Consider the following 24,875-nt stretch of genomic DNA (forward strand, 5'->3'; position numbering starts at 1 on the left):
CTGTGAGTAGGGGGAGAAATTGGCTCAGTTTGCGTTTTGAACTGACCCGATTCTCTGGCCCAGAACTTATACATGAACTGAAACACAGCAATCAACTGGATTACACACTTCTCTGAGTTTTGCAACACTGTTTCAGGGTTTTTTTAATGTGCACAACATGACTTTTATGGAAGAAATGCATTTTAAACAATGTGTATTTTAGGGGAAGATTGTGTACAAAGCGTATATAATACGTGAACAAAGTTTTAAATACTGTGTGTATAAGTGTGTGTGTATCTGCAAATAGGAAGAAACAAACCTAAAACGGAGTGCATGTGAAACTGAAATGACATCTGTCCAACCCTAGCTGTGATTACTCATTTCTAACATCATAGTGCTCATGTGGACAGGCAGATAAATGCACACTTTAAAGCAGAGTCACGAATGCAGGTGGGAGGGTAATGTCCTCTCATTTTCCCATGGAGCAGCACATCTGCCTTTCTTGGCCCTCTCCCTCCCCTCTGCTCCTAGTGCCAAGTGTGGTGCTGCTTCTAACCTTGCACTTGTGTTCCACAGGGAACAATGGTGTACCTCCTTGGAAGGAAATGGCAGCTGCCCTCGCGATTCCAGTTTGGCGCAGGGAGAGGATCTGGTGGGAGGGGAATGGTTGCACTTCCTGGCTGTGGGGTTCCAATGACAAAGAGAGTAATTAAAAACACCAGGTTAAAATGAAGCACTTTTATTCCAACAGGAGATACTTCTGCATTTGCTTGATTTCCCCATTGATCTCTGTGTGGCTTTGGGGATAAAGTCCTCCGCATGCTTCCTTGGAGCATATGTGTCATGGACTGGCTGCATGCAGAGCAGTGGTGGGAAGCCCCAGCTGGGGACTTTGGTGCTGTTCTCTCCTCCTGGTGGAGAGTGTGCTAAGCCTCAAGTTTTGAATCCAGCCAATTCTTTTGTTATCCACCCCACACATGTAAGTCACAGGGATTTAATCCCCCCACCAGTGTGCCCAACTTCAGAGTAAACGTATCTGAGTATCATGCTGCATTGTGCATACGCTTGGCTGAATCGTGTCCTTTTCTAGTAGGCATGTCAGGCACCACAAAGTCTGGGTCAGCTAGAAGATTAATCATAGAACTATGCGGCCACAAATGGCAGCGACTATATCTGCAAATATGTCAAAACTTTCCCCCCAAGCTTTAAGCTTACAACAGGATTGCCTCGCTGCTAATTGGTATGTTTTCCTCAGAAGAGTGAAAATTCTAACCTTTTACTTGACAGATATGTGGGTAAAATGCCACATAACAATTTGAAAGCTTATCTACAGTATGCTCTTTACCATTTTTTGTTTACGCTCGAAACTCACACAATATACAAATACTGAGGAGGCGAAAAAGCACAAGCAAAAGTGTAACCTAAAAGGTTGTTTCAACAAATGCTTAAAGAGCCACTGGCAGCTGGTTTTCAGTGATGTTAAAACAAAACTGCTCTTCCTTTTTCCAAAAAACGATAGCAAAATGGCAATATTTTTGTCAGTAAGAGATCCCCCCATCCATTATCCCCTGATAAGCAAAGGTTCCCAGTTGCATGGAGGTTTCTAAGCAGGTGCAACTGAACACATGCAGAAGCCTCCTTCAGATCTTCATGCTCACACCTTTAACCTTCATGTGTTCAGGGAAAAGCCTGTGTGTTCAATTCAAGCCTTTGTGTAAGCTTGCTTGCTGCCAGTGCTTTCTCCACATGGAGATCACTTGATGATCTAGTGAAGTATAAGATTCATCACACGTTTTTAGTGTCCACCTCAACCACATTAATATACCATTCCCCTCATGTGTTTATATATGTGGCACCACTATAAAGCACGAAACATAAAGGGTTATTTAAAAACATGACTCAATAATTTCAGCAAACCAGTAGCACCTTTATTTACTGATGAAAAGTCATTGGATAACAGCCACAACTTCTTTAGCACAACAAACATGTTTGTGTGCATGTATGTTGACGCAATTTGCATGGAATTCTGGGGAACGACATCAGTTGATCCAGAGCAAGCAAACAAAAGAGGTGGGAAAATTCTACAAAACCAATATTTACTAGGGAATTGTGGGTGACTTCCAGTGATGTCTGCCTGCTTATGGACAACCACTTGAAAAATAAGACTTCTGGTTTCTCATTTTCCCCCTACATGTGCCTTCCATGTGCCCTCCAAATCAGTTCTGGATGGTTCCTCAAACCTCCAAAACTGATACAGAGGTAGAAGTAGAAGCCCCACTGCGTGACCAGATGCTCACTCCCATTATATTGGATCTCGCCTCAAATTCCCAATGATTTCATTGAAAGGATGAGGTCCATGAAGATTGTAATTTGAAAATTACAAAAAAGAAAATATGTATTTCATTGTTGAAAACTGTTTATATAGATAATAAAACTATTGCAATTCACCAAATAACTAGCATACCCCATTGCCTCCTCAAAAGAACTGATTGGTCAGACTTCCATAAACCCTATGAAAAAAAATTGGGCAGTGGCTGTTTTTGGTAGTGGTCTTCTTCTTTGTTTAAATGGAACTCCATTTAAACTATGTGCTTTTTGCAATAATTAAGATGCTCATCCCATGTGGATCATGTCTCTGTTCCACTACTTTGTAGTGGAAGATTCTGTGGTGGTGACAGATTTTTTTTCTTTTGTGGGAGGGGGAGTTAAGAAAAAAAAGGCACGTAGAACAACATTACACCTCTCAGTTATAAAACCTCCTAGATTTCCTAAATAAATTATAGGGTTTAGCCTGATAGACATTAGAAACAACACAGCATTTTGGTTCATTAAAGACCAACATAGCACATTTATACTGTAATGGGTTTTGCGGAATTCATTCCCTTTGTCAGATGCATGACATGTTATCCTGGGAGAGGAGGGGTGGCTGCTGTAAACAGGCAACATCAGAGAGATATCAAATGCAGAAAAGCAGTTGTTGATAACACAGACATCCTAACATTGGCAATGCCATTAACACATACTGGGTTGCTCCTTCTCAGTACCATTCTAACTTCAGTACCATTCTAACCTCTAGAAATAAAAGCCCATCTAACTTTTTTTAAAAAAGCTGAAACCACTCTGTGGTGCGAATGAGCGTGCAGCACTGAGCACTACCGAGCGTGCACCACCTGCCCGTTTCAGTAGTCTTTGAGGCGCCACCCGCTGCGCCTGGTCCAGGGCATCCTTTGCTCCTTGCCAGCGAACATGCCCCCAAGGCCGTGCTACTGGCTCTGCGCACTAGAGGGAGGCACAGCCTCATCGCAAGGCGGCTCCCCCCCCCCTTCCTATGGAGAAGATAAAACACGGCCAAACTTTGCAAGGTGCCTTGCAACCACCGCAAGCAGCAGCGCAGATGGAGCACCCTCCCGCGGCTCGCAGTTTTATCTGAATAGACGTTGTTGTTGTTGTTGTTGTTGTTGTTGTTGTTGTTGTTGTTGTTGTTGTTGTTGTATGAATTTGCAAAGTTGCGTGACTGGCTGAGCGAGGGAAAGAGGCGTGGGCGCTGCAGCAGGAGGCATTCCCCACCGCGCAGCCCAGGATCTGATTATGATCCTGGGAGATCCTTTCTCAGCCAATCGCATCCTGAGTTTCAGTCTTCTCCGGTGCGGCTCAGTGCTGGATGCATGCAGGACGTGATGCGCATTTGTGGGTTTTGTTCCCATTTCTCTGCCCCCGCCCCACGCTCGCGCGCTTTTCCTCCTTTCTTTTTGCACAGTTCTGTATCGGCTTGATAATGGCGAGCAGCAGCAGCAGCAGCAGCAGCAGCGCCGTCCTGCACGGCTAGCTGTCCATTTGGGGGCTGCCGAGGGGGCTTGGCTGGGGAAGCGTCTGGAGGAGGACAGGAACCGGAATGCAAATCCTCCCAAGACGCGTCTCGGACTGAGATTTATGAAGTATGAACAGCGTCGCTCGAGAAGAGTCCCAGCAGTTATCCTTGGAGAAATCTGCCAAGCCCCAGAAAAAAAGAAAAAAGGAAAGAAAAATCCCGGCCCTTTAGATAATTTCCAGGGGCTTTTGTAATTGCCCTCACAATCTGATATTCTCTTCCTCCCTCCCATCCTTAAGTGATTCATGTCAGTCTCTCACGCGGGAGTCATTCACAATTTATAAATGGCAACCTGACTTTAGTATTTATGAATCGAGATCAATGCTTTAAGCAATCAAAAACGTTCACCTTTCCCCAAATGCCTCCTGGAAGGGGCGAGGGCGAGTCTGCGCGCGTTATTTCCCTGCAAGTTTGTTGTTCACAACTAACACCTCCAACCGCAGCGGAGGGAGGCCCAGAAGGCGACCCTGCGCGCCTCCCCGCCTTCTCTTCCTGGGGGGAGTCCCAGCCCTCCTCTGCTGCCAGGTTTGCTTCTCTCGAGATCGCGCAGGAGGCAAAGCGAGCGAGGCGTTCTCCTTTCTGCCTTGGACCTTTCTTCATTCTCTTAGTCCTGGTGGAGGACAGGGTGCACCTGGGGAAATCCCCTTCCTGGGTACAATAAGGCACGGTGGTGTGCGGATTCCCCCTCCCGCTACTGAAGACTTGCGTGGCAACGAGGAATTAAGGGGGGGCGGGCATCCCAAGTGTAAGGGGCTTAAGGCCTTCTTTCCATGCCAGGGCAGGGCTTAGCCTTAGCAGGAATAATGAAGAAAGCGCCCTTGGCCAGGCGCACAATGCTTTCCTTCCCCACCCAGTCCTGACGTGTCTTGAAGGGAGATTTCCAGAGCAAGTGACGAGTTGGGGCAACAGCGCAGCCTTGGCCCCCCATGCGTTTACACCTCTACTAGGACTGGGAGAGCCGGGAGGAACACGACGCCTAGTCAGTTCTCCGCTGTTGTTTCTGGTCCTCATTGAGAAGAAAGGGGAGCTGTAGACCAGGGTGCCGAAGACCGGTCTACAGGATCTCAGCTCCCCTCCCTTCTCAACGAGGACCAGAAACTTTTGTCTCAATTACAGTGCCCAAAGTTGGCGAAGAGCTGCGTGCCTCGGGAGCCACCCCACAGACCTGCAGCCTTGTCTCCGCCGCTGCCTGCCCGCCGACCCCAGTGCACCTAGCTTTTAGGTGATTAAAAATATTTTAAATTCGCGCCTTAACCTCAGGAGGGTTGGCTTGGTACAAATCATTGCGCTCTTTGAGTAGCGGAGAAAGGGGACTTTGGAGGCGTTTATGTGCCGCCCCTTTGCGCGGGACTGAATCGGATCATCTTCGCCTTGCTGCGCTTTTGCAAAAGGGTGACCGAGGTGCGCTGGCACCCTTGCGAGTAGTTCAGTGACCTCTCCGCTACCTTCTCCAAAGGTGCTTCCCATGGCGCCACTCTCGCGTCCACTGCGCGACTGCTTGAATCGCGCAGCTTCTCAAGGGAGAGAGTGCGGAGCTCCTCGCCTCCCCCACACCCCAGCCTCATCCAAAGGATGCCTTGCAGGGCGGGGGCAGGCCAGTATACCTTCCCCTAGGCTGGGGGCAGAAGGACCCGTGGGAACCTCAATCCCCCCCCCAGTGGCGTAGCGTGGGGGGTGCAGGGGGGGCCGGCCGCACCGGGCGCAACATCTGGGGGTTAGGGTTAGGGGGCGCAAATTACTTGCCTTGCCCCGGGTGCTGACAACCCACGCTACGCCACTGCCCCCCTTATTTTGCAACAGCCATCAGTCAAGAAAGATGGCAAGGGGTGTTGTCGAGAGATGCCCAATGGGGCGCTGCTCGCTGCAAACTGGCAACAGGTTTGCGTTGCGTTTTCTCATGCGTTTCTTGGAAATGGCAAATCCGGATTAAACAAAACAGAAGCGAACGTGGACGAATCTGGCTGCACGTGGACCCTGCGAAAGGGAGGGGGAGCTGCATACACCGTGAGGCGCACCCCCTAGAAAAAGCCCCCGGAGCAGAAGGAGGCGCCGCGTCGCCCGCGCCCCATCCCGCTTCTCCCCTCCGACTCCCTTCTCATCAATGACAGCGAAGCCCGGGGGGTTCTGGCCCCGCCCCGCGGCAGCCCGGCACTCGCCCCTCATTGGAGGCCGGCCCCTCGGCCTCCTCCGCCATTGGCTGGCGAGAAATCAGTATCAATGTTTAAGCGGCGGCGTGAGGTGAATAGAGTCAGTCGGCAAGACGGAGGCGGGAGCCCGCGAGAGAGCGAGCGAGCGAGGGAGCGAGCGCGGGCTGCGCGGCGGCGGCTGCTGCGGCTGCATCCGGCGAATGCTGCAGAAAGGGAGGAGGGGGAGGCGCCCCCGCCGGTCCTCCTCCTCTTCCTCTTCCTTGGCTACATCCAACTGTTGCATCTGCCTCCGGTCTTCCCAGCCGCTACCTGCTGCGGGATCGAAGCGGGATGGATTTGCTCGCTGCGGGCTCCGCGCGCCCTCCTGCTTCGCGTGGGGTTTGACCCACTGACCCACCCGCGAGAGGATTTTTTGCTTTCAGGCGTGGGAAGCGACCGAAGCAGCCTTCGCCTTCCAGCGGATTGCAGGATTCGCTCCTGGCCCGTCGATCCTCCTCAGGACTTACACAGAGATACAAAATAACAGCAAGAGAAGACAACTGCTTCTCACGTACATCCAAGCAGTGCCGAAACTTGCCAGAGCTGGGCTTTTCAGACTGCGTGTGTGCGCAGTGCGAGCGTGCGGCGTGTTTCTCTCCCGCCCGCCCCCCATCTGAACTCTGGGTGTTTCTATCACACGTGATACCCAGGAAAACAAGGGGGCACAGCAACCTTGCATCCCAGAGCGGTGGGGGTGGGGGTCCCAGGCTGCTTCTCGCCCTCTCGGATCCTCCTTCAACCTCCAGGGGCCGAGGCCAGCACCCTCCCCACGCCTGGGCTCCCCCAGCTCTGCGTGGATTGCAACAAATGGCATTATTTTTAAAAGCAGCCTCTTTTCCTGCTCCCACTCGGCGCTTCTGAGACTGTAGAATTGCATCCTGCAGCCCGGACTGCCGGGGGGGGGGTGTCTTGTGTGTCCAGAGCCCTGGAAGCTGTAACTCTCGCCTGCCCCGGAGCAACGTGAGGCGCTACTGACTGGGTGCTCTGTGCTTTCTGTTTTTGCTCGGCGAGCTTTGACTCACCCAGACGCTTCGAAACACCTGCAATTCTGGCTCTGGCTTCCATGGACGACAGCCGGGGGAGAGTAAAGACTGCTCTGTGAAATCCTGACATCCAGTCCAAGGGAGGGAGTTGTGCGTGTGTTTGTTTTAAAGACCCTTCATCCACCAGCAATAACCGCCCCTCCCGCCAGCCAACTCCCCCCCCTAAAAATCTCTCCCCGTTTTGCTGTCGCTCCACAGACACGTATTTCTTTAAAAAGCTTGTAAAATGCAGCGAAGAGCCGTAGCTGCTGCAGCCTCATGATTTTCCCTCCCAGTTTCTGGGAGCATTTTTTTTAAATAAAAGGATTCGAAAATATTTTTTTTTAGCCAAGCTGTGTGAGCTCTACTCGGTGAAGAGGACAAAAGTGGCATTTGCGGTGGGGAGGAGATGGAGGCGCGAGGAAGAAGAGAGGGGCGATTGAAGGCGCTGCTTCGTGAATGCAAAGGCTGTTTTCCCTTTTAGGGAGAGACTTCGTGTGCGCCTCTCTCTCTCTCTCTCTCTCTCACACACACACACACACACACACAGCGCCCACCTCTCGCTTCCCCCCTCCCCCCTTCCATTCTACGCGCCCAGCCATGGGTTGCCTGTTGATTTCCTCTTGACGGCCAAGACAGAGCGAGGCAGGCAAACTGAAATTAAACTGCAGCGAGGAAAGTGCAGAGCTCTCGCAGACACGCACAGAGGCAGCAGCGAGAGGCGGGCGGGCGGGCGGGCGAGGGGCTCGTCGCGGTGGCGGCGGCGGCGCCACGAGCAGCGGCGGCGGCGGCGGCTCCTCCCGATCGCCCAGGCGCAGCAACCCCCGGCGTGCCTCTGACGGGGCCGGCGGCTGGTTTTTTCTTTTTTCAACTGACACCCCCTCCCGGTCTCGTTTTGCCGAGAGACCCACTGCAAATCCGGAGGAGGAGCGGCCGTGGCGGGCTCTGAATCATCTCTCTCTCCCTCTTCCTCCCGGAGGAGGATCTGGTGTGTAGGACCTACAAACCTGCAGAGACCCGGCTCTTTCGGGGGCTTCTGGACACCGCGCTTTGCCTCCCCTCCGACTGAGAAGAGTATTTCTGGCGCCGCAGGAGGCGGCCAGGCGGGCGGCGGGTCCAGCCTGAGAGATGCGGCGCTCGGCAGCAGCGCAGCCGGCGAGATTGCATCGGCGACTGCAGCAAGAGGCTCGCTGAGGAAACCGGCAGCCGGAGCCGTCAGGCGTCGCTTCCCCGCCGCCGCCGCGCAAGTCTTGGCCGAGCGACTGCGGCCCCCTCCCCGCCCGGCGGCTGCTCGCCCCTCCCTGGCCGCGCTGGCGGGGCTGCGCTTCTGGGCCAGGCGCCTTGGAGCGAGGAAGCGCTTCCGTGAGAGCACGCGCGCCCGCTCGCCCTCAAGTCCCGGCATTTGAGGAGATTTCTGCTTCGGCTCCAGAAAAGAGGCTGCGTGGGTCTGCATTATTCTCTCCGCCCCGCTCGCGCCCCGAAGTTGGACGCAGCAAGGGGGAGCCGCCCGCCTGCCCGCCCGCCCGCGCGCTGCCTCCATGGTGGGGCTGGCGGGTCTGCGCGGATCTTGGCGAGCAACAGGTCCTGGAACTTGAGCGAGGCGGCGGGGAGCGGCGGCAGAGCGGGCGGCCTCGTCGGGGGGCTTGGTCGGCGCGCCCGGGGATGTGGCCCCTTTCGGCCTGCTGCCTGCTGCTGTGCTGGGCTCTGCCTGCCCTGGCGCTCAAGAACCTGAACTACTCGGTGCCCGAGGAGCAGGGCGCCGGCACGGTGATCGGCAACATCGGCCGCGATGCCCGGCTGCAGCCCGGCGCGGGCGGCGGGTTGCCGTCCCTGGAGCGCGCCCGCGGCGCCAAGTCCACCTTCCGCGTGCTGGAGAACTCGGCGCCGCACCTGCTGGACGTGGACGGCGAGAGCGGCTTGCTGTACACCAAGCAGCGCCTGGACCGCGAGGCGCTGTGCCGGCGGAGCGCCAAGTGCCAGCTGTCGCTCGAGGTTTTCGCCAACGACCAGGAGATCTGCATGATCAAGGTGGAGATCCAGGACCTGAACGACAACGCGCCCGCCTTCCCGTCGGACCAGGTGGACCTGGACATCTCCGAGAACGCGGCGCCGGGCACCCGCTTCCCGCTGGCCAGCGCCCACGACCCGGACGCCGGCGAGAACGGGCTGCGCACCTACCTGCTCACCCGCGACGACTACGGCCTCTTCTCGCTCGACGTCAAGGCCCGCGGCGACGGCACCAAGTTCCCCGAGCTGGTGGTGCAGAAGCCGCTCGACCGCGAGGAGCAGAGCCACCACACGCTGGTGCTGACGGCGCTGGACGGCGGCGACCCTCCGCGCTCGGGCACCGTGCAGCTCAACGTGCGCCTCATCGACTCCAACGACAACAGCCCCGTCTTCGAGGCCGCCTCCTACGTGGTGGAGCTGCCCGAAAACGCGCCGCTGGGCACGGCCGTCATCGACCTCAACGCCACCGACGCCGACGAGGGCACCAACGGCGAGGTGCTCTACTCCTTCAGCGGCTACGCGCCCGAGCGGGTCCGCGAGCTCTTCAGCATCGACCCGCAGACGGGCCTGATCCGCGTCAAGGGCAACCTGGACTACGAGGAGGGCGGCCTCGTGGAGATCGACGTGCAGGCGCGCGACCTGGGGCCCAACCCCATCCCGGCCCACTGCAAAGTCACCGTGCGCCTCGTCGACCGCAACGACAACGCGCCCACCATCGGCTTCGTCTCGGTGCGCCAAGGGGCGCTGAGCGAGGCGGCTCCTCCCGGCACCGTTATCGCCCTGGTGAGAGTGACGGATCGTGACTCGGGCAAAAACGGGCAGCTGCAGTGCCGGGTGCAAGGGGATGGCAGCGGGGGGGACGGGGCCGTGCCCTTCACCCTAGAGGAGAACTATGACAACTTGTACACCGTGGTGACAGACCGGCCTTTGGACAGAGAGGTGCAGGACGAGTACAATGTCACCATCCTGGCTCGAGACGGGGGCAGCCCTCCACTCAACTCCACCAAATCCTTCTCTGTCAGGATCCTGGACGAGAACGACAACCCTCCCCGCTTCAGTAAGAGCCTCTACGTGCTGCAGGTCCCTGAGAACAACATCCCCGGGGAGTACCTGGGCTCTGTGCTGGCCAAGGACCCAGACCTGGGGCAGAACGGCACAGTGTCCTACTCCATCCTGCCAGGGCACGTGGGGGACGTCTCCATCTACACCTATGTCTCCGTCAACCCCACCAATGGCGCCATCTATGCCTTGCGTAGCTTCAACTACGAGCAGACCAAGCACTTTGAGTTCCATGTGTTGGCCAAAGACTCTGGCTCCCCCCACCGAGAGAGCAACGCCACCGTCCGCGTCACTGTCCTCGATGTCAACGACAACGCTCCTCTCATTGTCTTGCCAGCCCTCATCAATGACACCGCCGAGCTCCAGGTCCCGCGGAACGCTGGCGTTGGGTATCCCGTGGGCACTGTCCGTGCCATGGACAGCGATTTTGGGGAAAGTGGGCGCCTCACCTACGAGATTGTGGAAGGCAACGAGGAGCACCTCTTTGAGATGGACCCGACCAGTGGGGAGATCCGCACACTGCACCCTTACTGGGAAGAGCTGAGCCCTGTGGCTGAGCTCGTGGTCAAGGTCAGTGACCACGGAAAGCCCAGCCTTTCCGCAGTGGCCAAGCTGATTGTGCGGGCCTTGGCTGGACCTCTGCCTGAAGCAGGTGAGCCCCAGGTGAATGGCGAGCAGCACAGGCGACCCCACTGGGACCTGTCCCTGCCTCTGATCGTCACCCTGAGCACTGTTTCCATCATCCTCCTGGCTGCCATGATCACCATTGCCGTGAAGTGCAAGCGCGAGAACAAGGAGATCCGCACCTACAACTGCCGCATTGCTGAGTACAGCCACCCCCAGCTGGGTGGAGGGGGCGGTGGCGGAGGGGGGGGAGGAGGCAGCGGCGGGAGCAAGGGCAAGAAGAAGAAGATTAGCAAGAACGACATCATGCTCGTGCCCAGTGAAGGGGAGGACAGCCGGGGGCCCCTCAATGTCATGAACGTGGTCAGCAGCCCCTCCTTGGCCACGTCCCCCATGTACTTTGACTACCAGACCCGGCTGCCCCTGAGCTCGCCCAGGTCGGAGGTGATGTACCTGAAACCTGCCTCCAACAACCTGACTGTGCCGCAGGGCCACGTGGGGTGCCACACCAGCTTCACAGGGCAAGGGACTAACGCCAGTGAGGCTCCCCCGAGCCGGATGTCCATAATTCAGGTAGGAGACTTTTAGAAATGACCCAAAACTCCCTCCCTGCCCAGTTGCATTTTAGGTCTGCAGTGAAACCTGCTGAGAGGCCTCTCTCCAGCCACCCCCCAAGATGGGTTGGCTCAGGGTTCAAAAACCTGCCCACATTTGGGCCTGATTCTTGTTTCAGTTCATTGGTAGCAGGTTGATTGGAACTTAGGTCAGCAAAATTAAAAAAAAATAAAAATGGCAGACCAATGAAGCATTATGGTACTGTGAAACTGGTGCACATTTAGACCTAGAACCACTATGTTTGATCAAGTTTCTCAGAGCTGGAAATTGGCCGGCAGAGGTGCTTTGTCTGAGGTTTCACTGTAATATTCCCAGGGAAAATGGGTAGGCCTATCCCTCGCTGCTAAGTGGAGATGGTAGATATTGTTCAGTTTAATAAAAAAATATATCTACATATATGGGGTTTGATTTGAGGAAATTTGCAGATGCAGTGTATGTAGCTCTCCATTCGTGTATGTCAAGGTGAATTCTGTTTGCAAACGTATGTTTTCATGTTTAGAATGTCCTATTAAATATATCTGTACACAGAGATATACTGTACACATAATATTTATTTTTGACATAAGAGTACTGTGTGCCCTTGCCACTTTTTCTTCATGACCAAAAGAACTAAGCAGTTAAAAGAGACATAAATTCTGCAGTGAGATTTGCTAGATTGCTACTATCTGATGAAAGTTAAACACTTTGAAATTCCACAGAAAAGGTTTTAGCCACGTGCCTTTATTCTCCCCTTGGCTCGGATTGTGCTTAACTTCAACTGGATTGAGAATATATGTTTAATTTATATGTCTAGCTCCACTTCATGGGATTCAAATATACAAACAAATAAATAAAAAGGAAGCGAAGGCACAATACTTATTCTTGGCATGAATCGACATTTTGATTTTTGCCTTGTAGCCAAGGACTTCAGGCTGACTCGGCAGGTGTGCGTGCTCCTCATTTGATGGCAGCAAATCAAATGGTGACTTGCATGTATGAATGGATCATCAGAGTTTGAATACAATGGATAACATTTTAATAGTGTACATTCTCTTGACTGTAGTGCTTTTCAGTGGAGTCAGTTCAGCCATTCAGCCAGCGTTTATCAAGGGTTGCATTGTTAAACTGTCTAGTAGTGTACATGTATGTGTAAATCTGCTCTGAAATGGTTTAATTTTTATGGTGCAAGTACATGTGGGGCCACATTATGCTTTTACCTGAAACTGATGGCAGATGTTTGTGGAATGGCAATGATCCAGCTAAAATTAATTACTTTTCAAGTCTAGTAGAGACTGAAGCATATGCACAACTGTCCACCTGTAATGACTAATTTAAACATGCTCAACTTGGGGTGGGTTGCATGCCACTCCTCTCTTTACTTGCAAACGAGGGTGGGATGTTGTGCATTGGTTATTGGTTTTAATTCAGAGAAGGAAACTATATTCTTCAAGGGGGAAGATCATTGGTTTGGAATAATGATTCTATGGAAGTCATCTCCCAGGGTCTCAGTATTTCGAAATCATGCCCTTGTTATTTCAGAGGACTGTTGTAGGCTATAGATGGCATCTCCATAGCCTGGACCAGGAGGCTTAAGTTTGAGCTCAGTTTTGCTGAAACCTGAGGACTTCACTGGGGTGTGTCTCAGGCTACTCAGAGTCAATCTACACCTAATTCAGGATGAAGTGGTTGCATTCTAGATTGTTCCACTTTGGTTTGCAGGTGGGGGGGTGTCATATTTTTTTCAAACACTGTTTTATGCAAGCTCTCTGCATGGTAGTAAAATACTATATACATTGGGATTCAGCTCTTGTTGATGTGCTGGTCTATTACATGCAGGGAGCATAAAAAGCATGACCCACCCTCACCTAAACTTTGAAGCGGTACATTTCAAAGTTCCACCCCTTCATTTATTCTGCATGATGAGTAGATTGGGTCTAAGCCCTATGGAACAGGACTTGCCCTGGGTTTGTTTTCTTCTGTGTACAAATAGTGGTAGTTATGGAATGATGTTTGCCTATGACAAAACAACCTTGTGCAGGAGCTGGATAATGGCTGCTAAACGCGTTGCCAGTGTCGTATGTTTTGTCCCGGGTTGCTTCTAATATGCTGTTCTGAGTCACAGGGGAATGATCTAAGTGTATCAGAAGTGACAGAGACTCATTTATGTTCCAGGCTTAATGGGGAAAGTTGCTCTCTTGCTCTTGGTGCACTGAAAAGAAATTATAATGGGTTTGAGAGTTTCATTTCTGCATGATTTCATATACTTAAGGTTGCTGCTCTTTTCTGTCTTTCTGCCTCTCGCAGCAAACATATGTGGAGTAAGATCCATTGACATTAAGGGGATTTATTTCTGAGTAAACATGTGTGGAATTGGGCTTCAGAAGGCCCAATTACATTCTGTCCCGCTGCAAGTTACACTTCGTCACACTCCAGTGTCACCAAGAAACAGAACACAAAATGTGCCCATACCCATTTTGAACTCCCACTCGAATGGTGTCGCTGAATGGCTCATGTTTCAAGTTCCTATGTAGGTGAACAGGCTGTTGTTCATTCCTGGGGGTGGGGAGTGCGGCTCTTGGAACCAATGTTGAGGGGAGAGCAGAAGCTGTCTCCACCAAAAGGAATCCTGTGGGCCTCCAGCATGCCCCCCCCCGCCCATATAATAGGTTGCCATCCACACTTCCCTGGTACGTCATTATGGTGGCCTAATCTCCAATTGCTGTGCTGAGGCGGGGTGCTGATATCTGGCAAGCCTTAGGCCCAAATACTGCCGTCACTGATCCAGCAGAGTTATGTCTTTTAATAACTGCAAACCCCCTTGCAAGGTCACTGTGAACGATTCTTCAATTCCCACTATTGAGTTGTATTACAGAAACAATTTCATTTTATGCTTATCATGAATGTGTGTTGCTATCAATTAGGTGAGCTGAGCAATACTCAAAATTTGAAATTGATTTTAACAAAAAGTGACACTTGGAGGAAGAATATCAGGTTAGGGCAGAACGGAAGGTAATTTGATTTATAATTCATGCATTTAAAATGGATATTTTTTTTCCTAGTGGCATTTGTCTAGATCATGTCTGTCTTAAAAATGTAAAATGGAGTAATTAGAATACCAAGCCCTCTAAAACCCACCCTCTCCAAAACCATTTTTATCTAGTGTAATAGTTACTTAAATCTTAGAGAATTATATTTTGCTAAAACCATGTAATATCCGTCTAGAGCAAATAACACATGTATTGATGGTGCTGAATCATTAAAGATTTTAATGTAGTGTAAAATCCCAGGTGGCAAACATGACTTGTTTTCCTTTTTACATTGTAATACTGCATAATATCTTTCTGTCCTGAAATTTATATAAAACTGAAAGAGGAATTTCCTCCCTTAAAAAGGTGTTCTGTGGTTTCTGTATATATGTAATAAAATGCTAACCATGGATGGGAACTAACTGCAGGATCTGTAACATGGTGTGGCAGAGGGGATTATGGAGTCAGCAGACTAAATTTTCCCTCCTTTTTTCCACCTGGGAAAATCAGGGGCCCCAAGGTTTAGGCCATAAGTAATAGTGCCCCTGGCGTTACATGTTCTCGAAACAGATATTTCAATCAAGTGGTAGGTGACTAATTTCTGTGGGTTGTGGGTATGAGGCTCCTTGGGTACAAGTTGAGGAGCTACTTCCAATCTGCAGCTAGTAATGGAAACCTCCATCCTGGAGCTTAGGACAGAATCTTAGAGCTTCTGCTCCAGCCTCATGTTCCGTGTGGGAGCTGCAGTTGGCCATCCAGCCCCTGCTTAACTACCTCCTGTGAAGCTTCTCCTGTTTTTTCTTGGGCAGAAATGTCACTTTCCTCCATTTTTGGCTTGAAAATGCTAGGATAGGGAAAGGCTCGTTGAATTGCCCCATTTCATGCAATGGTACAGATGGACCAGTGCTAGAAACCCAGGTTAAGGGAGTTAAATAAAAATACTTCCTCAGAAATGAATACGACTCTCGACCCACATAGTCTCAGCAGGCCAGGATGCCTCAAGATGCCGGCACTAGCGTGAAATAATACTCTTTCCCTCAAATACAGTAACAGGGGCTTTAAAAGGTAAGCGACTGCGTTATTAGCCGGCTGCACAAGTGTCACAGTCATATGGTATGGCACAGCTTTTCTGGGACTATATCACATCAGGCTGCAGGTGGAGGAATCTCATGTTTGAATTCTTTCCCATGGGGAAAAATAAAAATCTCCCTGCACAAGGAAAAGTAACTGATGTGTTGGATTTCTGTGTCTTTTTCTTTTCACAGTGGCAAATAATCCAAGTGTAGAAAGTTATCAGTGCACCTGATGTTGATACCTCAAATTCAAATTTTAGTAGGAACCACAACAGCCAAAGTGCTAAAATAGTTCAAATGTTTTTTGGGATGTGTTTTAAAAAGGGAACCCCAATCGCTCACCCCCATACATTTGTAACTGTGAACTCTTTAAATCTCCATGCTTTTTAGTCTTCAGAACAAACTGTTAACCCCCCCCCCAAAAAAAGATCTACTAGTAAAACTCTCTGGGTGTTTATTTCCTTTTTGCATGATTGCAGAACAGACTACATTTTGTAATACTATGCATCTGGAACAGTTATTGTGTTATAAATCATGAAATCTAAAAGGCAGCACAACATGGAAATTGCAGGAGCGAGGAGTTCTGATCCATTTCCACCCCTTTTAGAACAAGCTCCCACAGAAACAGGAATACTAGCAAGGATGAACCTTTCTTGGTTAGGGAACTGGCTCTAGGAGGGAATGATCCATGGTGGCTGGTTTTCATGTTCAGGTAAACCAGAGGGGATTGCATGAGAGAAAAAGTAGAGCTTCAACTCACCCTTATTTTGGGTGTGTAATATAGTATTACGTACTCCTATTATTGTGAGGTTACTCTGGGCTGAGGAGGCTGGGGAGAGAGTGACTTCCCCAAGTTCAGGGTTCTTGCATTATTCTACAAAACCCTTAACAACTTGGGAACCTTCAGGAGCGCCAGACTCCTTACATCCTTTAGGCCCTTTCCCAGTTGGATGTCCAGGGCTTGATGAATACCCAAAAAATAAAATCCAGAAGGCATATTATGTGTAAGCTTTTCTCATTACATGGCTAATTATAACTGATTCCCCCCGCCCTGTTGTTTCCTGTTTGTAACCTTCATCTGAACCTGCTGGACAGTTCTTAAGTTCTTATACAGACCCAAGTCACTTAAGTAAGGCAAACAGGGATTTGTTCTGTTTCTTTCAGATATAAGCATCCTTGCATGTAAAATCAGAAGAAGAAAACTTGTGTGGATAAGTGCAGTAATTTCATGCTAACAGTCACACACAAAAGGCTTGTTTTTGGGGTGTGTTTTTTTTACTTCTGGCAAACAAGCCACTCTTTCTTTTTCTCTACATTTTCAGAAAGATGAAAGAGTTGATGGATAAAGGGAAAGCAGCAGATATAGGTTCTTTAAAGTGACATGACAGCAGCATTGAAAACTATCTACATATGCAAGTCGTGCTGATGATCATAGAGAATATTTACGATTGTACTTGTGATCTGGTGCGGAGAGATTTGTAAATATAGCAAGAGTGGAGACAGAATAAGAGAACCACGGCTGCAGATTTTTATTGAGCAGTGGCAACAAAAAAGGCCATTTTGCAAGAAACTCTCAAGCTGAGAATCGCCACGGTTTGCTGTGGTAGGCAGTCCTGTAACATTTTAAGATAAAGTACAGATCGTTCATAATACTTCCAGGCACCTGATGTTTACGATGTGCTGACAGATTACTGTCAAATCCCAATGCAACCTCATCACCAGGTGTCCCTAGTAGCATCTGAGAAGAGAAGAGACTTCGGGGGGGAAGAAAAAACCCATAAGCTGTGTTCATGCTGTTCATCTATATGTGCTATTGTTGCATTGCTTGCTGTTAGAAACTTCAGTGTGTCTGTTCTGAGAAGGCTTAATAGAGCCTGAGGACACAGCAACAGGAAAGGGGGAGAATTCTTCTTTTTTAAGATGCTGTGTTTATGTTACGCACTGAAAAATCCACTACCAAATTTGCCACATACTTCTTAATTTTGTTTTTATCCTTCATGTGTGTAGCAATTTTCAGGTAACAGGAGTTAATGAAATTCACTAGCTGCCTGGATCTCTGGCTGATAGTCCTGTTTTGAAAAATAATGAGGGCCTGTGTCCCAGAACTCATGCAGCATGTGCTGAAGGAGGTTTCCTCAGAAGTCAGGCCCAGATGTTTTAATGTGACTTCCACATTCAGTGCAAGAATTGTACTATTCTGCTTGGGGCTGATGGCAGCTGGAGGACCACAGATTTCCCCTTTTTCAGTATGCATGCCTAGGAGGAGTGCATAGTATCACCATTTTGTTGTAATTACTATGAAGACCTCATGGGACCAAATAATACAAGTGGAATTCAGTGTAGCGGCAAGGAGATTGTTCCACCAGCCCCTGCATTTCCACCTATCTGATGGATCATCCTCCCCTCTCATTCCCTCGCATGCTGTTTGGGGGTTGTTGCAACCCCCCGAGTAGATGTGGGGGAGCAAAGGGGGGAAAGCTCCACTGCGCTAGTGAAAATCCTTGTTCTGTCTTCCAAGAACAGAAGGGGTTCGTTGAAACAATATTTCACCCAAATATGATAGTCAGACCTTCTCAGAAACAGTCTATATAAAGAACATTCAGAATGACTGTAAAATGCTATCTCAGCTGGCATATAAACCGTTCAAGAGCAGGAAGTGCCTGATGAGCTGGTCTTTCTTGCAGAGCTGATGAAATGAGTCCTGCTTCTCATCTCTCCCACTGGTTGTGGTTTGTTTAAACTAATTTTGGTAAGAAGAAACCACAGTTCCCTAAGTTTGGGTGCAATGTGCAGCTTTTAAGCTGCTCCTCTAGCAGAGAGGAAAGGAAGTACCTGAATCCAAGTCTTTCCACAGCTCATTCCCAACCCCCTCAGCTGTGGTTTTTGTGTTGTGATTGTCTGAACCAGGCCAGGGATCTGTGTTAAGCCACCTAGTGATTTTATGTCAAAGACAAGATTTGAACTTGAGATTTCTTGTTTTTTTAGCAAAGTCCATTGTTTAGTCGTTTAGTCGTGTCCGACTCTTCGTGACCCCATAGACCAGAGCGTGCCAGGCACTTCTGTCCATGGGATCCCCTTCATGGATCACTGCCTTGCCCTGGCGAAGGGGCTTGAATAACTCAGAGAAGCTATGAGCTATGCCGTGCAGGGCCACCCAAGATGGACAGGTCATAGTGGAAAGTTTTGACCAAACGTGATCCACCTGGAGCAGGAACCGGCAAGCCACTCCAGTATCCCTGCCAAGAAAACTCCATGGACAAAGCAAAGTCCATTACTATCCAGAAATTGTACTGAGAAGCCTCAGATCTGGAATAGATGCTTTACAAAGAATTGTCAGTATATTTTAAGTGGGCAACTATAAATTATGTCAAATAAATGATCATTTTAATGTATATTTTAAAAATCAGCCACAAGGGTAATGATATGATCAGGAAGCAGCTATTTGCTGTGGGAGGGAAGCTGTGCTTTATGGGGGGGGGGGAGGAATAACTCCCTCTCTTCAGTTCCCGTCCTGAAGGAGGCTTCCCATGGCTCCCGCTTAAAACACACAAAAATACCAGTACATTCAGTGTGATCTTGCATTTAATATAATACCATGTTTAGCCCTAAATGAAGCCTGCTAAGCCCAGCTTGAACAAGTTGTCGATCACCATGACAAAGCCCACTTAGCCAAGCCAAAACACTTTGCTCTTTCTCAAAGACCACCTATCCTGGCTTCCTGACCAATTGCTTTAGAAACCATTAGAGCAGACCTCTCCACCAGGTCTTCAGTCTGAACCCATTTTGGCTGCCCACAATAACCCAGTTGGGATTGCACTTTAGTTTCCATTTCCTTATGCTTTGCAGATGGGGAATTGGAAAGCCAGCCTTCCTGGAGGGGAAAATTGGTTCTGGAGATTGACTCTGAGGACTATGTGCTGAAGGCTTAAATAGATTTTCCCATTGTGTTAACTGAGGAACCCTCAAAGTTTGAGAACTTTGAAAGAATGCATACTAGAAGTTTGCAGTGAATGACAGATGGTCCGTTCAAATCAATATGTCCAATTCAGTTCTCTACCCTACTTCCCCTTGGCTCCCACAGCCTGCTTTGGACTGCAAGTGTCACAGTGTAGCTGCAATGAGAAGGCAGATCTGGCAGAATCCCAGCTTCTACACAACTGTCAACTCTTGGCAAGCCAATACATTATTGGATCCTGAAACGCAGTGTCTAAGCTTCTCCAGCTCTTGCCTGTCTCCATCCTTCTTCAGTGCCATCCAGCCTCACTTCTCTAGATCTTATGTGTGGTTTTTCTCAGACATGTTTTTGCCTTTACCCCGTCATTCTTCAACTCACTTCCTTTATGATCTGCATTCCTTGGCTACCTGACCTATCCATGCAGGTCCTCCTGTCTTCTTCCTTCTCCTTAACAAGACTCAGCAATTTCCCCATAGCTGTGATGTATGTGCAGCCTCCAAGGCGTCACAGCACCACGATCAATTGCTGGGAGGGGTTTCATTGCTGCCATGGTTTGAGGGAGATTGTTGCAACATTGATAGTGAAGCTACAAGATAAGAAGCCAAGAAGGGACATACTGCTTTTGTGAGAATGGAGGATTAATGGTGCATTTGAAATGAAAGCACCTTCATTAAATCCACGGTGACACTATTGGTGTTCTCTAGATAAAGAGCAGTTCTGTGGGCTGAAAATGTTATTCAGTAAAACTATTTCCAAGCACCAGAGATACTCAGGCACAACAGCATGTGTGGCTGACCAGCAATATGGGAAGAAACTGGTAGTTGTGGTCCTAGGCAGCATGTATTCCTTTTGCGTATCCAGTATGCAGGTTCATCTGTATTTTGTGGGGGGGGGTATTGGGTTGTTTTTGTTTTAATTATGTATTTTGTGGTTTTATATTCTGTTTTTACTCTGTGAACCGCCCTGAGGCTTCTGGATATAGGGCAGTATATAAATTCAGTAAACAAACAAACAAAATTAGACAGACTCTGGGGGGGGAAACACTTTGGATAGTGCAATACAGTGGTCCCTCGGGTTAAGTACTTAATTTGTTCAAGAGGTCCATTCTTAACCTGAAACTGTTCTTAACCTGAAGCACCACTTTAGCTTATGGGGCCTCCTGCTGCTGCCACGCCGCTGGAGCACGATTTCTGTTCTCATCCTGAAGCAAAGTTCTTAACCCGAGGTACTATTTCTGGGTTAGTGGAGTCTGTAACCTGAAGCATCTGTAACCTGAAGCGTATGTAACCCGAGGTACCACTGCAGTAGGTATTCTATCCATATCCGTTTGCACCCACAGTTTTCTGTATAGGTTGACTTCTTCATGTAAGGTGTCAGCTGTGCTAAGAAAGATCCTTGGATTGATCTGCTCTTGCTTTAGGTTAGCAACATCTGACTTAGGTTTGCCTTTGTGCAGGGCATCTGTCCAGTGTGTGCTATTTGATCTGGTATAGCTCTCAGTGCCAATCAGCTGATGGGTGCCTTTGTTGTTCGTTTGCAAGAGGATTGAATACAAGCAGTTTGCTGAGAACCTCATCAGTGCAGATGGTCCCCGTGGAGCTCTCTGACAGCCCCGTCTGCCAAGAAACAATCAGCATCTCAGTGATTTATTTGCCACCTCATCTTCTTTACTTGCCCCTACATAATGTCATGTATGACGTCTGGTGTGGGCCAGGTGGATGTGTTTGGGGGGAAATGTCCTCTCAGGCCCAATTTAGCTCTTTGCTGGGTCATGTCCAATTAGGCTGGTGGGCTGGAGGTTCTTCACTGGTGCTTCAGATCCTGCACCCTGCTGTAAGCGTGTGCAGCAGTGACCAGGGCCAACAGGAACCATAGAAAATGTAGTTCCCACCGTTCCTGGCTTCCCTGGCTGCTTCCTGGTAGCCAAAGCAGTGCCTCCTAGATATTGTTGGATTTGACGCCTGCCAGCCCTCACCAGCACCTCTTGCTTTAGTAAGCTTTGGAAAGAGAAGCCTGTGGTAGGGCGTGTCATTGCCACCCACGGCTCTATACTCTGTGGCAGGGAGGGACTTGTGTTGGCACCATAAGGAGTGTGGCGCTGTCAATTAAGAATGAGACTAGTCTTAAATTAGATTCAGTATATGCAGGAGATGTCCAAATCAATATAAATGGACCCATTTCCACTGTTAGTGGGAGGAGAGGTCTATCCATAGCTATGAGTCTTCGGCTTGGTAGAACAGGAGGTGCTTTTATGAGGAGTGACATTTTGACAAGGAATGGAGAAATCTGTTGATTTTAGTTTCTCTCAGTTTCTCACTTCTCCAGTCTTAAATTGAATTTGATCTAATTTTGCATCAGCTGGAGATATTTTGTTTTAAGAGTGTATGAGCATTTATATGCTCTGTGTGTGTGTGTCTGTGTGTGCATGCGCGCATTTCTCCTAATATACACATTTTTGCATTTTACCCAATACAATGCATTTTTGTACATTTCTCCCTACTGTATCCTTTTTGTACACCTGCATTTCAGTTTGCATATTGTCTTGGGAATTGTGAATGAGGTAGGTTTGAATTAAAATGTGGACTGATCAAATTTCTCCCCATCCCTAATTTTGACATAGTTTGCAGAAAGAGCCTTGAATCTCTTCTGTGGCAGCTGCTCCTCTTAGGGTGCAGACTTATACAGCAGAGTAAGTCCAAATGAACTTGATGGAGTTTGCTCCTGAGTAGACACATAAAAGATTGGATTTTAAATCTCATTTTCATTACTGTATTTCATTGGCCTTGTTTAATTAAAGGGGAAAACTTACACTGATCTTTCTTTTTCAGAAAACATAGGAATGGGTTTAGGCTTCTCAATGTAGCTAGCTATTATCCAAGTTACTTGTGAGTTGTTCTCCTGCATTATATCATATCTTAGGGTGACACAGAAGTTCACAAATCTTGTGAACAGGGGCTAGTTGCATGCTAATTTAAATGTGTAGACCTTTAATCATTTATAATTATTATTAAAAATACACATTGGGTGCAGTTAAGAGGGTCCGAGGGGAGCCCCTGGCTTGCTCCCCTGTGCTGCTGCAGGTGGAATATACCTGTGGGGCTGTGGGGAGGTACAGAGGAAGAATTCTAGAATTTCTAGGTTATGCGTAAGATCGGTAAGGTGCACAGATGGATTTATATCCTAGTAGCTTTCAGATGGGACATGGGTGGTGCTGTGGGTTAAACCACAGAGCCTAGGACTTGCCGATCAGAAGGTCAGCGGTTCGATTCCCCATGACGAGGTGAGCTCCCATTGCTCGGTCGCTGCTCCTGCCAACCTAGCAGTTCGAAAGCACGTCAAAGTGCAAGTAGATAAATAGGTACCGCTCCGGTGGGAAGGTAAATGGCGTTTCCGTGCGCTGCTTTGGTTCGCCAGAAGTGGCTTAGTCATGCTGGCCACATGACCCAGAAGCTGTACGCTGGCTCCCTCGGCCAATAAAGCGAGATGAGCGCCGCAACCCCAGTCAGTCACAACTGGACCTAATGGTCAGGGGTCCCTTTAGCTTTAGCTTTCAGACATGTAATATATCCAGATTTCTGCTTTATTGTTAATTGGCCCAGTCTGCTCTATAGTCAATTGAGGTACTAAAAGAATAGACCAAAAAACAAACAAAAACCCACCTCCAAGTGAATTAGATGTATTACCTCACATTAGTCATTGTCCCCATTTGGAAACGATAGTATCATTGACTTCTGGCTGGCTAAATTCATTGGTTGCAGTTCTGCACTGTGCTCAACTCTTTCCCTCTTTCTTTGTCACTCCCTGAGCTGCCATGCTCAGGTGGCTTCATAAAGAGAAGGCAGGAAACTAACTGAGGGGCTTGCCACCTTCTCTGTTCTGGGGTATCTAGCCTGGGGAAGAGGGAGGGATATACCTGTAAATGGATTTCTGTGGCTTTCCCCACTCCCCCAAGCCCAAAGATTTCAGAAAGCCAATGGGAGAGTGAGAATGCAGGAAGGTTTGGTTCAGGGGGATGGTCTTGTAAGTCTTCAAAGCCATCGGTATCCCAAGGCTTTGTGGCAGATGGGTGATGTGTAAGAAACTTGTTTCACGGCACTGAAGAACTCACATGTGTTGATAAAGGCCATGCCCGTGCAGCAGAAATTAGGCATCTGTGTTCTCTAAAAATTATTTTCATTTTGCTCTTGGAGTGATCGACACCCGAAATTAATTTCAGACGACGTTTCAGACGATCTATTGAGATTCATGTGCCAGCCTTCCTCCCTTTGCCCATTCTAGTCCTTCTGACGCGTTGATTACGGGTATTTGCAGGCCCTGCCCTGGAACACTTCCAGGCAGTTTTATTGTACTGAAATGGCTCCTTCCAGTTCATTGAGCATCTAGCATAATACGGCTGAATATGATTGGCGCGTTTACATATATTTATTCAGGGGAAAAAAATCCGGCAGTTAAACTGCATAATTATGGGAAAACGAATCATAACAATAAAAGACCATTTAAGTTAACAAGCTTTGTGATCGAAGGATAAATACAGGTTGGATAAATTGAGACTGTAGATGTAACTAATCTACATAAATAGGCTTTGGTCTGATTAGGAGAATGGAATACATTAAAATAATTTAGATGTTACTTTAAAAAATCATTTTGTTTCAGTAATTTTTTAAAAAATAATGAGTTATTTCTATTGTTTGGTGCATTTCTGTTAAAAATAACTGCTTCCAGTGATAAAATGCAGCAATGCACTTTTTAAAAATAAAAAAGTAATGTTTACCATTAGCAGAAAACAGAAAACACAAGTAAAAAAGCACAAGATTTTAAAGTTTTCATTTGCACTTCTGCACAGTGGAGTTACCACATTCTGTGGTATCCTGGGATAACAATATAGTTTATTATTTCAGAGTCTGCTTCGATCAAATATTAATTTAAGGCTTAAACAAATAGAAAGTCCTAGGATGAGGAAAGGTTTTTTCACTGTTTCATATCAACTGTGTAAGCAAGTATGTAAGGAAGGCAATGTCGACAATGGAATTGTCCCCTGCCCCCCTCTGAGAAGGAACTCTTTCATCAGTAGAAGGGGTGGGGTGCATAAACTGAGAGAGCACCCCGAGTTATCTCCGTAGGTGACTCAGGCCAGTGAGCCCAGGCCATATCCTGAGAATAATATTGTTGTAGAGGCAGAATTCTGGGCAAATTTGGCATTTGTTTCTTTCAATTGAGGGCAACAACAAGTTCATTCACTGCAGGGGGTTGGGCCAGATGACCTTTGGGGCCCCTTCCAACTCTACAATTCTGTGATTCTAAAAAGGGCAAATAACAACCATTTGGTCTTCCTTCAGCTTCACCCAGTCTCCTTGGTGCTTCCTGCAACCCTTTGGCCTCATGGCGGCTTGCTCCCTTCTGGAACCGTCTGTGACCCTAGAGTGGCTGGCCATAGCAAGAGTCACACCGGCAGAAGCAACAGGCAGCCACAATGATATATATG

At 48.7% G+C, this 24,875-nt stretch overlaps 1 protein-coding gene across 14 annotated transcripts in view; it reads left to right on the top strand.

Moving 5' to 3' along the window:
* The first annotated feature begins 6,035 nt into the window (after positions 1–6,035).
* PCDH17 (protocadherin 17) overlaps positions 6,036–24,875 on the top strand; it is a 143,040-nt gene continuing 124,200 nt past the window's right edge. For 12 of the 14 annotated variants that reach the window (XR_014525562.1, XM_083501086.1, XM_083501093.1 and 9 more), the window contains exon 1: positions 8,661–11,318. Coding sequence is in view for 13 of the 14 variants with exons in the window: in XM_083501086.1 (XP_083357212.1) it covers positions 8,718–11,318 (2,601 nt within the window). In the remaining variant the exon portion in view is untranslated. Of the gene's footprint in view, positions 11,319–24,875 lie in introns of all 14 variants that reach the window. The other 2 variants (XM_083501088.1, XM_083501094.1) reach the window with 2 other exon arrangements.

This window comes from Podarcis liolepis, assembly GCF_965112155.1.
Source record: "Podarcis liolepis genome assembly, chromosome: 4".
Taxonomy (NCBI): domain Eukaryota; kingdom Metazoa; phylum Chordata; class Lepidosauria; order Squamata; family Lacertidae; genus Podarcis; species Podarcis liolepis.